This window comes from Chamaea fasciata, unplaced genomic scaffold (genome assembly GCF_029207755.1).
Source record: "Chamaea fasciata isolate MVZ Bird 193981 ecotype frontalis unplaced genomic scaffold, bChaFas1.0.hap1 SCAF_6, whole genome shotgun sequence".
NCBI classification, from domain to species: Eukaryota; Metazoa; Chordata; class Aves; order Passeriformes; family Sylviidae; genus Chamaea; species Chamaea fasciata.
The window spans coordinates 40,705,037-40,717,234 of NW_027094091.1; the positions used below are offsets into that span (position 1 = coordinate 40,705,037).

At 37.5% G+C, this 12,198-nt stretch overlaps 1 protein-coding gene across 2 annotated transcripts in view; it reads right to left on the reverse strand.

The window, feature by feature from the left end:
- Positions 1-12,198, reverse strand: part of FNIP2 (folliculin interacting protein 2) — a 50,571-nt gene that overhangs the window by 17,313 nt on the left and 21,060 nt on the right. For both annotated transcript variants that reach the window (XM_066186058.1, XM_066186057.1), the window contains exons 2-11: positions 10,541-10,667; positions 8,430-8,564; positions 7,264-7,364; positions 7,110-7,181; positions 6,412-6,512; positions 6,163-6,252; positions 4,985-5,056; positions 4,244-4,373; positions 660-861; positions 4-92 (exon numbers count right to left, since the gene is read on the reverse strand). In XM_066186058.1, the coding sequence (XP_066042155.1) occupies positions 4-92; positions 660-861; positions 4,244-4,373; positions 4,985-5,056; positions 6,163-6,252; positions 6,412-6,512; positions 7,110-7,181; positions 7,264-7,364; positions 8,430-8,564; positions 10,541-10,667 (1,119 nt within the window). The remainder of the gene's footprint in view (positions 1-3; positions 93-659; positions 862-4,243; positions 4,374-4,984; positions 5,057-6,162; positions 6,253-6,411; positions 6,513-7,109; positions 7,182-7,263; positions 7,365-8,429; positions 8,565-10,540; positions 10,668-12,198) is intronic.

Genomic DNA, 12,198 nt, shown 5'->3' on the forward strand with positions numbered 1-12,198 from the left:
CACCTGAATTCTCCCAGGGCATCCATGACACGGCTGATATAAACCTGCACTCTCTGGCTGGATTCTGCTATTTTTCTACATGAGATCATGGCCTTGATTAAGAGTTAAAGACAAAACAGCTGCTTAAAGGATTCACATTCTTCATCTCTTTAAACTTCATTATCATGTCAAAATAACTAAGATCTAGCCCCAGTCCTATACAGCCACTCTGGACAGCAACAAATGCCAACCTCCCTCCACCTCATAGGAGACCGAGCCCTAAAATGCTGGACAAGGGGACAGAAGAGAACATTTTCGAGAGTAAGAAGACAGCAACAAGTATTTTGTGCCTCTCTTTTAGACACTGCATTAAAGGACAGAGTACCATCATTTCCAAAGTCTCCAGGGAGTCAAGAAAACCTCAAAGTGAAATACAGCAAGAAGGAAAGAAAAACCACCCATAGCATAAGACTCTCCATTCTAATTCTGTCTAGAAAAGAAACTGCATCTCTTTCAGCAAATGCTGAGTTCCTACACTGGGCTCAAGCTCAAGACTGCATGTGTAAGGAGGGAGGCAAGCTTGAAACCACGCACCTTCTCCCACTCTTCATCTATCAGATTCTAGAATACTTCACTCTGATTGACATTTTTCCACATTATGCCAAATTAGTATTCTGTACCTTTTCTATTGCATATTTCAGCTTGTTCATGTGAGACTCAAAAAGAGGAAAGTGAGAGAAAAAGAAATCCTGGAAGTTTCTCTGTGCTTCTTCTTTTTCAGGCAGAGAAAAGATTATGCTGATTGCAATTTTTTTCCTCCGAACCATTGCAGGATTGGAGCTGCAGCTTTCATCAGCCATACTAAACATTTCTTCAGTAGACCTGTAAGACAGATTTGTTAGGACAGTTACCTGTGTACTGAGAGATAATTCAGCTTATTTCCATAGTTCTCTATACAGTGCAAAGTAATTATTTGTAGGACTCCTTTGACTGACTACATAAGGCTTTGCTGTCACATGTTTCTGAACAGAGGATACCTGACATTTTGATGAATAAGTCCTGCGCTTGTTCAAATAGGAAGAAGACAATTCCCAGAGAGGCCTGGTGTGAACACTTTCCTCCTGGATTTATCTTTTAGGGAGATGAAGTAAAGGGAACAGAAATACATCATACAAAATCATAACCAAAAAAGGTTAAAGGTAACTTTGGAGCCATGAACTGCATCCAGCACTAGAACTCCTCTCTAGGTGCTCAGGAACATATTTATGATGCTCTTGAATCTGGACTGTTGCTCATGAGTGAAGCTGGAAAACATAACCTATACTACCTACATTATTCTGGCATCTTAAGATGGATGTTTGCACTTAACCATACAAAATAAAACTTTCTATTTTAATTGAAGACAAAATGTCACCACTTAGTAATCACTGTGAAAACACAAACTTAATGCCTACAATACATGCTTGCCCAGCTCAAAACTGCGTGGACTTCAGTTTAGAAAGATTTGTTTTCTGCTTAAAACTGTAAAAATACCAGAAAAAAATCCCAAACCACCCATCCAGTGGCTATCTTACAACCATTATTATTTCTCCAAGTTCTGTTTATATCCTTGATCGTTCTGCCACATTTCTTTCAACAATTATGTCTCTTCTAGATATTACACATGGGTTGCTATTAGGATCAATACTGCTTAATATTTTGGTTATCAGCCTGGCCTGTGAATCACAACACACCTTCAGTGAGTTTGCAGATAATGTCAAACGGGGGAAAAATAGTCAGTCAAGGGGACAGCAGCGTCCAGAGAGACTGTGGAATCTCATCCTTGGAGATTTTCAAGACTCAATCACAAGTCAAGTTCCACAGTCACGTGATGTAAATTCCAAGCTACTGCTTTGCACAGGCAGCTGATGGATAATATCCACAAGCCTAAGCTCAGCATAAGTTTTACTGTGATTATACAACAGGGTGGCAATTCCCTCACCCTGTTCTTCTATAAATACCAGCCTTCCAGTGCTAGATATTGATACTGCTGGATTTACAAAATTATTCATTTTTCTTGCTTAAAGTCTTGATCAATTTCAATGAAAAAACACAGTGTTTATATTTTTTATATATATATATATATATATATATATATATATACACACACAAGTAAAACAGTATGGATAAAATGTCTGTTGGAAGGAACTTCAACTGAATAAGGGTTTTAATCTACTGAGAAATTATAGGAGAAAAGGGTAAAAAAGACAAAAAAGCCATGGAGACATTATGAGCAGCAGCTCATCTGGAAATAGCTTGGTTTTAGAGTTTCTCTTAAGTTAGGACTGCAATACCAGTGAGTGGTAATTAAAAGTTTGAAGTCTTTTCATATCAGAATTATCTTGAAATGGAGTCTGTAGTATTTATAGAACACTATGAAGCAATTAACAAAAGGAAAGGCTCAGGGCTAAGCATTCATTCTTAGTCCATTCTAAAAATAAGTGGTTTATAGTATAATTGGTTTGACAAAGTTAAATATACAAAAAATTCTCATCACAGAGGTATGAGTCCATGAACACAGGATAAAACACACAATTAAACTCCAGCAAAAAACAGCTTGTGGGAAAACAGAGTTCAAGACAAAAACATAACCTCATCTGAACTTCAGGAACTTGCTTACAGAGACAGAAATTCCCAAGGAAGTCAGAAAAGGATGGTCAGTCAGCATCCAAGACATCACAAACTTTTGTGGTGCTTCCCAGGAACAGAAATTGAGGAATTTAGGCCTAAGAGAGAAGCCTTTTCAACAAAGCTGCTAATCTAGCTTGCTTGCCAATCAACTATGTGGAGTTCCAACTAGACATTTCAACTTCTTTGAGCTATTGGCCTAAAATATCACAGACTGTAGAATCTTGGCTGTAACAACCTGGGGTGCAAACTCTGTGGCACTGAAGTATTCAGCCAAAAGCCTACTGCATCTCTAGCAAGTAACCAGAAAACAAGTATCTGAAGAGGCTTTTTGGCTTAGAAAGAGTCCCAGTTGAAGAACAGTTCTAGACAGTGAAAATAACAATGTGCTGTTTCCAGTACCTTTCCCCAGCACAGATTCTCCAGTGTGGGGGAGAAAAACCTAACCCTGCTTCCGACAGCAAATAAGCAGCCCAAAGAGGCTACTTCCCCCTAAACAATTTGTAACTTTCAGAACATTTTGTAGAAATTTATATTTGTGAAAATTTGGCTACTTCTTAAGCTAGGCTGAAGTGATCTTATTTAGCCTAGATGTTTTAACCTTTTTTACATGAGCTGCTGTCAGCCGTCTTTCTTTAGGAAACTAGACTAAAAAGTACTTCAGTTTACCCAAAGCAATCAGCTTACTCTCAACTGCAAGTGTGATGTAGAAAGGATGACTGCAACATTAGCACCACAGCACAATTCTTAATGTTAAAAGTGATTCACTAAGAAAACCTAGAATAAGCTGCAAGTGTTGGTTGACACTAGGGAAAGAAGTCTTCAAACGGGGTTTAATTTTTATTTTTTACTGATTACATATTTTAAGTGGCAGCTTTTATGCTTCTCTTAAATGAAAAGAGACAGGCCAAATAGCATGAATTTCTTGTAGGTCTCCACTAAATCCATTCTGTCTCTGGGTACAGGTAGATGAGTACAGAGAGGATAATCAAGAACCATTTGCTATTTTGCAAATGACAAGGGAAGAATTTGCTTATTAGCTATGAAAAGTCTGCTGCATTCCATGCTTTGTTATGCCACTGAGCTACAAAAGCTAATAAAATTCCAAAACAGAAGCCAAGCTTTTTGATCACAGCTTTTTTTCCTTCCTGTTTTGGCAGAAGTCACATCAGGAACATCCTGTACCAGCCAAGAGAGACGTCATGGGCTATTACTCCAAAATTTCACTAACTGCTCACTAGTCAGACTTCATCATAGTATAAAGTCATTATGGCAGCAGTGCTGTTACAGTCCCTTTCACCTCAACAGGATGCTCTGCTCCTTCCAAAACAGTTAAATTTCTTTTTCAGAATATGGCTTCATACAGAGCCTATACACAGCCTATGTATTCAATAATTATATTCCAAATTGGGCTTTGAAGTTCACATTCAACCAAAACTTATCTTTTTTTATATTGGAAATTGTATATAACATGAAGATAGTCTGAGTCAAGAACATTTAATAACAGGATTTGTGCTTTTAAAGAGAAAAGCTTAAGCTCTGTTTAGCTTATATTACTGCCAAACACTTGTTGTAAGAAGAAAGGTGCTACACTCACCATCTTGGAATAATTCCATTTTCTAAACTGGTTGTCTGACTTCGGAGCCAACGACGTTGGTAGCTGCTAGAAGATGATGATGAAGAGCTTGGAGATGGAAAAGGAGTAACCAGAAGACTGCTCAGAGATGCTATGAAGGAAGCAAGAAATCCCACATATAATGAATCACAAAGAGTGCTGGTTAAATATTTTTCTTCATACTCCAACAATAATTTCTCACAAATACTGCTCTTGCTTGCTGATCTTTTACACACAACTCAAATGCACAGGAGAGACAATTATTGTAAACAAATCTTGCTGCTTGAGGACACTCATTTGTAATAAAGTAGCAGACTGTCCCCACTAAAACATACTAAAATATATCTTATTCTCATTAAAAAAGTGTTCTCTCCCAAGAGTTGTTGCACTCCCGTTACAACAGACAGGACAACTTCTGGTCTTCATTTCTCTATTCAGTGTAAAAAACCAATTCCTCTTCATTTGCACTAGTAAAGGCTCCAACCAGTTCTTCCTCCAAATTATAAATTGTTTAAGAACCTAAAACATGGTGGCTGTAAACAAAGAATATAATTACAAATATTTTTGCATGAAGGCCTGGGGCAAAGGCAGAAGGCAAACCACCTAGCAGATAAAAACAATTATGGATTTACAGGTCATGAGGTGTCTGTATTTCAGGTGAATCACAGCAGCAAAGAATTGTAACAATTAAAAAAGCAGGCAAACAAGATAGACAGCAGATACCTGACCGAGCGATGCCACTGTCTCTGTCCTCATTTTGTCCTCTGCTAGGCATATCAACAGGTGTGCTGTGTGCTAAAACAAACAGAGCAGATCAATAGAAAATATTACATAATTCATCATACTATTTGTCAGCATTTTTAAAAAATGTTTAAATTTAAAGGTCATACCCCAAAAAAATTACATCCTGTCCTGTTTCTCAAAATCACTATGGTGTGAAGAGCGGTGACAGCAAATAGTAGCCTGTGCTGAGCATCATGTAACTAGAAGAAGGTTATTTGCCCCAATCTAAATGTAAGAACATCTCTAAGGAGCTTAAGAATATGGATACAGTTTGCATTATCAGAAATCAGATATACTTTGAAAATGAGGGCTGGTGGTACTCTCATCTGTCACTCTTGATAAACTCTGAGTGTGCAAGATTGTCCTTTAACATAGGTAAAGATCATAATAAAATAGGCTAGCACAAGGTCCATTAAAAGCTTCTGTTTCACTTGCCGAGCTGAGATTTACTGTCCACAAAGCCTCACAGTGAAAAATATTCAACCTACGTCACATTACAAAGTGTTAGTAGTGCAGAGTTACTCAAATTGTAGAGCATGCAAGATTTGCAAAGGCTGTGAAGAAACTGCATTGGTATTTCAATTCACATTTCTGCAATTAACAGAAGTAATTAGGCCTGAGATCTACTCACCTGCATGGATCATCATTCTGCCTGTAAAAGGAGACTTTATGTAGCTTAAAGTTTTGAGAATTAAAGAAATTTATATTGCTTAAGGAAAAAACCCTTAAAGCCTCCCAGACTTAGCTCAAGAATTTTGAATGTCTGCCATCGAATTAAAAAATAGCAAGAGATAAAAGAAAAAGCTATACACCACCAAGACACCTGCATGTTAGCAAGAAACCAGCAATAAGCCAGGAAACATAAGTTCTCTAAGAAACATAAGGGCTAATTCATTTTAAAAAAAACACTGCATAAAAATATCTTTTCAATTAAACACAGTAATTTAGCCATTTTTTCAGAAGACATATTTTTAAGAATACGCCAGATACACCTGTTGTCACTATTTTAACCCTCTGTTTCTAGAGACTAATTATGCATGTCCTGCAAAGAATCAGAAGGAGCTGGATTTGTGTGTGCATATGGATGGGTTACACTGTGGCTGGCATTCCACACAAACCTGCAAAGAAAGAAGCACTGCGGATGAGCCGGAGGGGACCTCCTTCAGACACACCCTGCAGCAGTTTGCTGCTACACAGCTGTAACACACCTAGGAAACAAAAGCAATGTAGAGAAAATGGAAAAAAATGAGGGGGGGGGAAAAAAAAGTAAAAAACCCAAGGAGGTGATGTACTGGGAAAAAAAGCCAAAACTGAATGAACAGATGGCCTCGTGTCGTCAGAAAGACATAGAACCTGGAAATATTTACCTAAATTACTTCCACTGCGACAGGTTCCCAAACCATTCTGATTGGAGCTCAGCTTCCCCAGGCTGGGATCTTGGTTGATGTATTCAAAGCTATCTTGCAAGCTAAAATAGGGGGGAAAGCCAGTGTTTCTTGAGAATGTGATCAATAGGCATTAATATTAGCTTAAGGTAAGGTTCATCTTATAAAAAAAAAGAAGGATGAACATTAACTTTACAGCCAAATTGAAGGACAAGTAGGTTTCTGAAACTGGAAGCAAACAGGCATTCATCTTTTATATTTGAATCATTGAAAGCTTCTTTATATGACATTTGGGATTCAGTTTATTTGTATTTGCCCATTTTGGGGAGGAAGTTCAACAGAACAGCATATTTGTTGAAGGAAACAAAAGTGGGATACAGGGAAAAAGCAGTCTCAACAGATCCCTTCCTCACCCTTCTGACAGCAGGAAGGGATGAAGGTTTTGATTGTCCAAAGCACCTGACCTCTGAACTTTATTGCATGTCTTGGACAAATTAAGAAATAGAAACTTGGAGATTTTTTTAATTAAAAACTTGGCTGGCCTAACTAGGATCTATTCAGAGAATTCTGCTCCACAACTGCCTTCCCGATTTTCTACCAGAACTACAAAAGGAGAAAGACCGACAACTGCACTGGCTGGGAAAGGAAAAGAAATTATATACAAAAAAAGATGTTCTTACTTATTGTTGCTTCCACTGAAGCTTCCTACCCTGGCTGAGAAGACTTTACTTATCATCAGCTGTGGGGGAGAGCTGAAAGGATAAACAGTCATTTCAGTGAGTCATCAATTCCAAGTGCCTGACAAGAGAGTGTATCACAGAAAAGGACACTCACCGTATGTAGTGAATTTTCAAGGTGGAGCCTTTGTAACTCATTGCCACTGAGCCAAACATCATTTCTCCCAGCATATTGACATCGGAGGCTGGCCTGGTGTACTACACAGACAAGAAGATGGAAACAGCAAAGTCAAAAATAACTTGGCATACTATTTCAACTTAACATAGTGCCATGGCGATGTGTTTGGAATGGAGAACACCAAGTTCATCTTTTCCATGCGGAGTAAGATCAGTGGGCATGCAGTGTGCGTTTTACACTGGGTTTAGCAAGCACAGCAGGGAGAAATCCTGCATTTTGCTCACTAGATGGGCAGTGCTACTCTTGTCCCAGGGGGACCTCCAAAGGCAAGAAAGAAAAAAAGATCTACTCCATTTCCGAAGAAATAACTGGGTCCAGCAACATTCCCATATAATAGAGTGTTGGGTAAAAGCTGTAAATGTTAGCAGGACATGGATTCTGTGGTCTGGATCCCCAAAAAATAAACTGCCTTCCTTATTCAAATGAGTAAACTCACCTTCCCTGCCCTTGTAGAAAGCTTCATGGAAATGTTTTTTATTGGAAAAAGATTTGTGATTATACTTAAAAATGCAGTCTTCAGATCAGTAGCCTATTTTGTTTCAAAAACTGATCATCAATAGCAAATACAAAGAGAAGTTTGTTAATTCTGAAGAAAATCATCTTCCAGTTAAATGTAATTATTTTCTTTTTCCACCTTAACCTATACACGCTTCAAATTCCATTTTTCTAGGTGAAATGCTAACACTTTTACTAAGAAAGAGCCAGAGTACCTAAAATTTAATGCTATAGTAAGACAGACTAAAGGGACTCTTAACAGATCATGTTCAACAGCTTCTTCAGAACTGATCTGAACCATAAGCAGACACTCACAGAGAACAGTATATGGCTTCTTACAACGTTCTTATGACAAAATGTTATTAGATATATTTCACAACTCCTTGGAAGATAATAGACCAAAAGGTTAAGATGCACCCACACATGTTTTTACTCTACAACACTTTAAGGATAGAGTAGGTATCTCAAGGTTGAGATTAAGCTGTAATGTAATAGTAGCTGAAGTCATTCAATCCATCTAAGTAAAGGCTTTAATAAACTAATTTCTTCAGTAAAATGGGGGGGAAAAGCAATGAAGTAACAAACATTACCTGATACTTCGGTATCTGTTCTTTGATACTCTGCATACAGCTTATAGAGGGACTATGGGAAGAAACATCGTTGTTCCCATTGCTTGCTTGGCAGTTCTTGGCAGAAGTCTTTACAGAAGCCTCATCGGCCATTTTCTTTGTCAAAACAAACAATGTGATAAAAACTATTAAAGTAAATAGAGAACTCCCATCTGTAAACATATCATGGCAAGAATGTTCTTAAAACTACAGGAAAGCAACAGAAATAAAGAACACTCTTACTTGGTTCAAAAAATATGTATCAGTTTTAAAATATTTTTTTAAATGCCAGCATCAGAGCAAGGGGAGAACTGCTCTCACATTCACATTGTCAGATAGGTTTTCATAGAAGTGAAATATAATCAGAGTAATTAGTCTGTTTCACGGGAAGATCATTCCCAATTGTTATGAATTACTCTTTGTAATATCTGCCAAAATTTATGTAAGCAAAATCTCAGGTTTTGGGTTTCATACAAACAAATTCCTGTAATCATTTGCACAATTAATCACTCAGATTGCATATAACTTTTGCTCCCCAAATGATTAGCGGATTTCTAAAACAGAAGAACAGCCAGCGAAAAAAAGGGATGAATAATCCATCATTTGGTAGAATTAACAGGTTAAAGACAAACAACGTATTTGAATATTCAATGTGAATAAGCCTTATTGTATTTCAGAAAAACACACAGTATACACACATATGCTTCCTTGACTTTAAATTAAACAGGACTGAGTTTGAAAGTAATTTTGCCATAATTTTAAATGAATCGAGATTTAGTTTTGCAGTTTGAGAACAACCAAACTCTCAAAATCATTTTTAACATCTATGTGTTTGCATGGCATTCAAAGTACTTTGGCTGTTTTAAGATTAGTGTCTGGCTAGAAAACAGATTATAGCCTGTATCATGTGTTATGATGGAGGTTATAATCTGTTTCATGTCAGTGTTGCATAGAGAGTTTCTGATAGTATATTTTGTAGTTAATTTTCAGCCAAAGTATACAAGCAAGTGGAATAACTTAAGTATTTAAATGAAACCAGAAATGTATTTTTTGGTAAGACGCTGTTTGTTTTAGAACAACTTCAGATTCAAAGTAATGACCTTGATTTTGGGAGGGGGTGGAGGAAGAGGGGAAGCAAGATTAACAACCAGTCTGACCCATTTACGCTCTTAAGTAGATGATCAGACATCAGCTGATGATGCTCATCAGTCTTACTGATTCAGCACAATAGCATATTTACTGTGTGACTGAAATAGAGATTGTTGCTTTTTAGGCATCTTTCTTCTACAAGTTGTGACTGTTCTTATATGGCTTATACAGGTATACATATAGCTCTGCAATAAACCATGCTAGTCTAATAAGCTGAAGCTGCTGGTTCTAAAAAAAAACTTCAAAACAAACAAAAATTTGAAGTAATTCAATGTAGAAGAGAAACATAAAGGCAGTAAGTAGAAAAAACAAGCAAAACTACCACAAAACAGAAAGCACTATTGGTTTACTGAAATTAAAATGACCTAAGTTTGCTGAAAGCTTTACTCCACAATTTGTGTGCGTGGAGAGCAGCAAAAAGAACTTGCATCTTGACAGCATCTGCTCTTGCTTCTATGTGTCACCAAAACATACATGGCCATATATATCGCCATGTGTCATGCTTACACAATACAACGTGGTTAGCCAGTGAAGCTGTTTTAATTCAAATAAAGACAACAGCTTTCCTACTCCAAACACCAAAGGAAAAAAAGCACCTTTAGACACATGGAGGACATCACTGAAATGGATTGCACAGCCAGGGCTAACAACAAAAAGCAAATCCAGTCAACATTAGAAAGGCTGAGAAATATTCAGTTTAAAGGGAAATAGATTTCTTTGCCTGAAAGCAAATCTGGATTGTAACGTTTGAATACCATATTTATATTATAAATACCAAATATCAGATATGTTCATAGTCTTGTTGTAATCTAACACATGCTTGTTGCAGCTATCACAGTGAAGGATCAAAAGATTAAGAAGTTGACACTGTCTTATTAAAATAACTGCTTTTGAAAAGGAAAACAAAAGAGCAGTAGGACAACAGCAAAATTAACATTTCATACCTGAACCACAGCTTCATCAATTTTGCGGACTGCTTTGGAATCAAACAAGACCTGTCTGCCCCTCCTCTCACAGTCTTGGTAAACTATCAGGCGGATTTCATTCAAGTCAAACTCCGAAGAGGACCAGCTAAGGATTAGAAACACAAGACGTTAAAATAGTGAGTTTACTTTGCATGCTTCATTAAAGTAAAGAAACAGGTATTAGGCAAAGACATATTTTACTTAGCATTTATAGAATCCAGGGTGCAAATCACATAGTTCCAAGCAGAAAGGAACTCAAAAGGAGTGTCTAAGCTCAGTGTTGCTGACAAAGCCAGACCAATTTTCATCTAATCTTTTTCCAAAATTTTCCAGAAAGAGAACATAAAACTGTCTCAGCAATCTGCTCCTGGCCTTAACTCTTATTATTCTCTTCTCTGTACACAGCCCGGATCATCCTTATTTTAAGGTAAGCATACTATTTTATGCAGTATTTCCCGGGGCAATAAAACACAATGGGTTACCATCCTCTCTACTGCAGCCTTTCAAAAGCACAAGGCTTACACTGTCTCTCTCCCTTCTCTAAACAACACAAGCCTAATTCCTTTCGACCGTTCCTGACAACGCAAGTTAAGATTTTTTCCCAAAGTTTAAGTCTTGCACCTAATAGAATAGGTTTATGTTGTTCCATTCTTTTTCCCCCTTTTCTGAGACATTTCAGCAATTACAGAGCAGCCACTGATTGCTGAGACTTGATCTCCAGCTACAATAAAAATCACGTAATACATGAAACCAAGATCCTTGAACTTCAACCTGAAGTGAAATAATTCTCTCAAACCAGAATCTGCCCATTTTCTCAACATGGCACATGACCCTGCCTCATTGCACTACCACAGGAGCTGAGGAGCCAAACTGATCATTGTGGCAATAATAAAAATCCTCATTTCCTAATTTCAAAAGGAGTCAGTCTGCACATCAGAGCATGGAGATTTGCTTGGCTTCAGCTATAGAAAACACTCTTCAGGTTATGTAGATGACAAGCTGAAATCAATGGAAAAAACCTACTACTGCATAAAGCAGTGCCACAGAGCACTGATGCTCAGCCACACTGCCCCAGCCCTGACCTGGATGGACTGCACCTGGGGGGTGAGAGTACAGCTGTTATTAATAGTTGTTGGTTTAACAAACTGCATAACAGACTTCAGTCAAGGCCACACTGATCTTCCACCCAAAAGAAGGTTTCATTTAGGAATTTCCCCAAACTGTGCTTTACAGAAATGGAAGGTAGATAATTGAGGGAAGAGCATAAAACCCCTATACAGATGGAAGACTTGAATTTATGAAGCTATTTCTTTTATTCCATGCTGCTCTGTCAACATCCATAAATCAATAGTGAGGTAAACACTATCAAATCCTGCCAGAGTCAGGATAACTGCTTTAGAAGTAGACTTGCAGACTTGTGATTTTAAAATAATTTTAAGTAAAGCCAGCTTAATTTCTTCTTTGTGCTCTTTCTACATAGCCAAAAAACAAGCCTAAATAGGCATCTTTTTCAAACCCGAAAGACCCCAATCTGAAGGTCTATTTTTAAACATCTTTGGACAGAATAAGCCAGATACCTATTTTCACTGTAAGGTACTCTGATACAAGTATACTGTATGTACACAGTATGTAAGGTT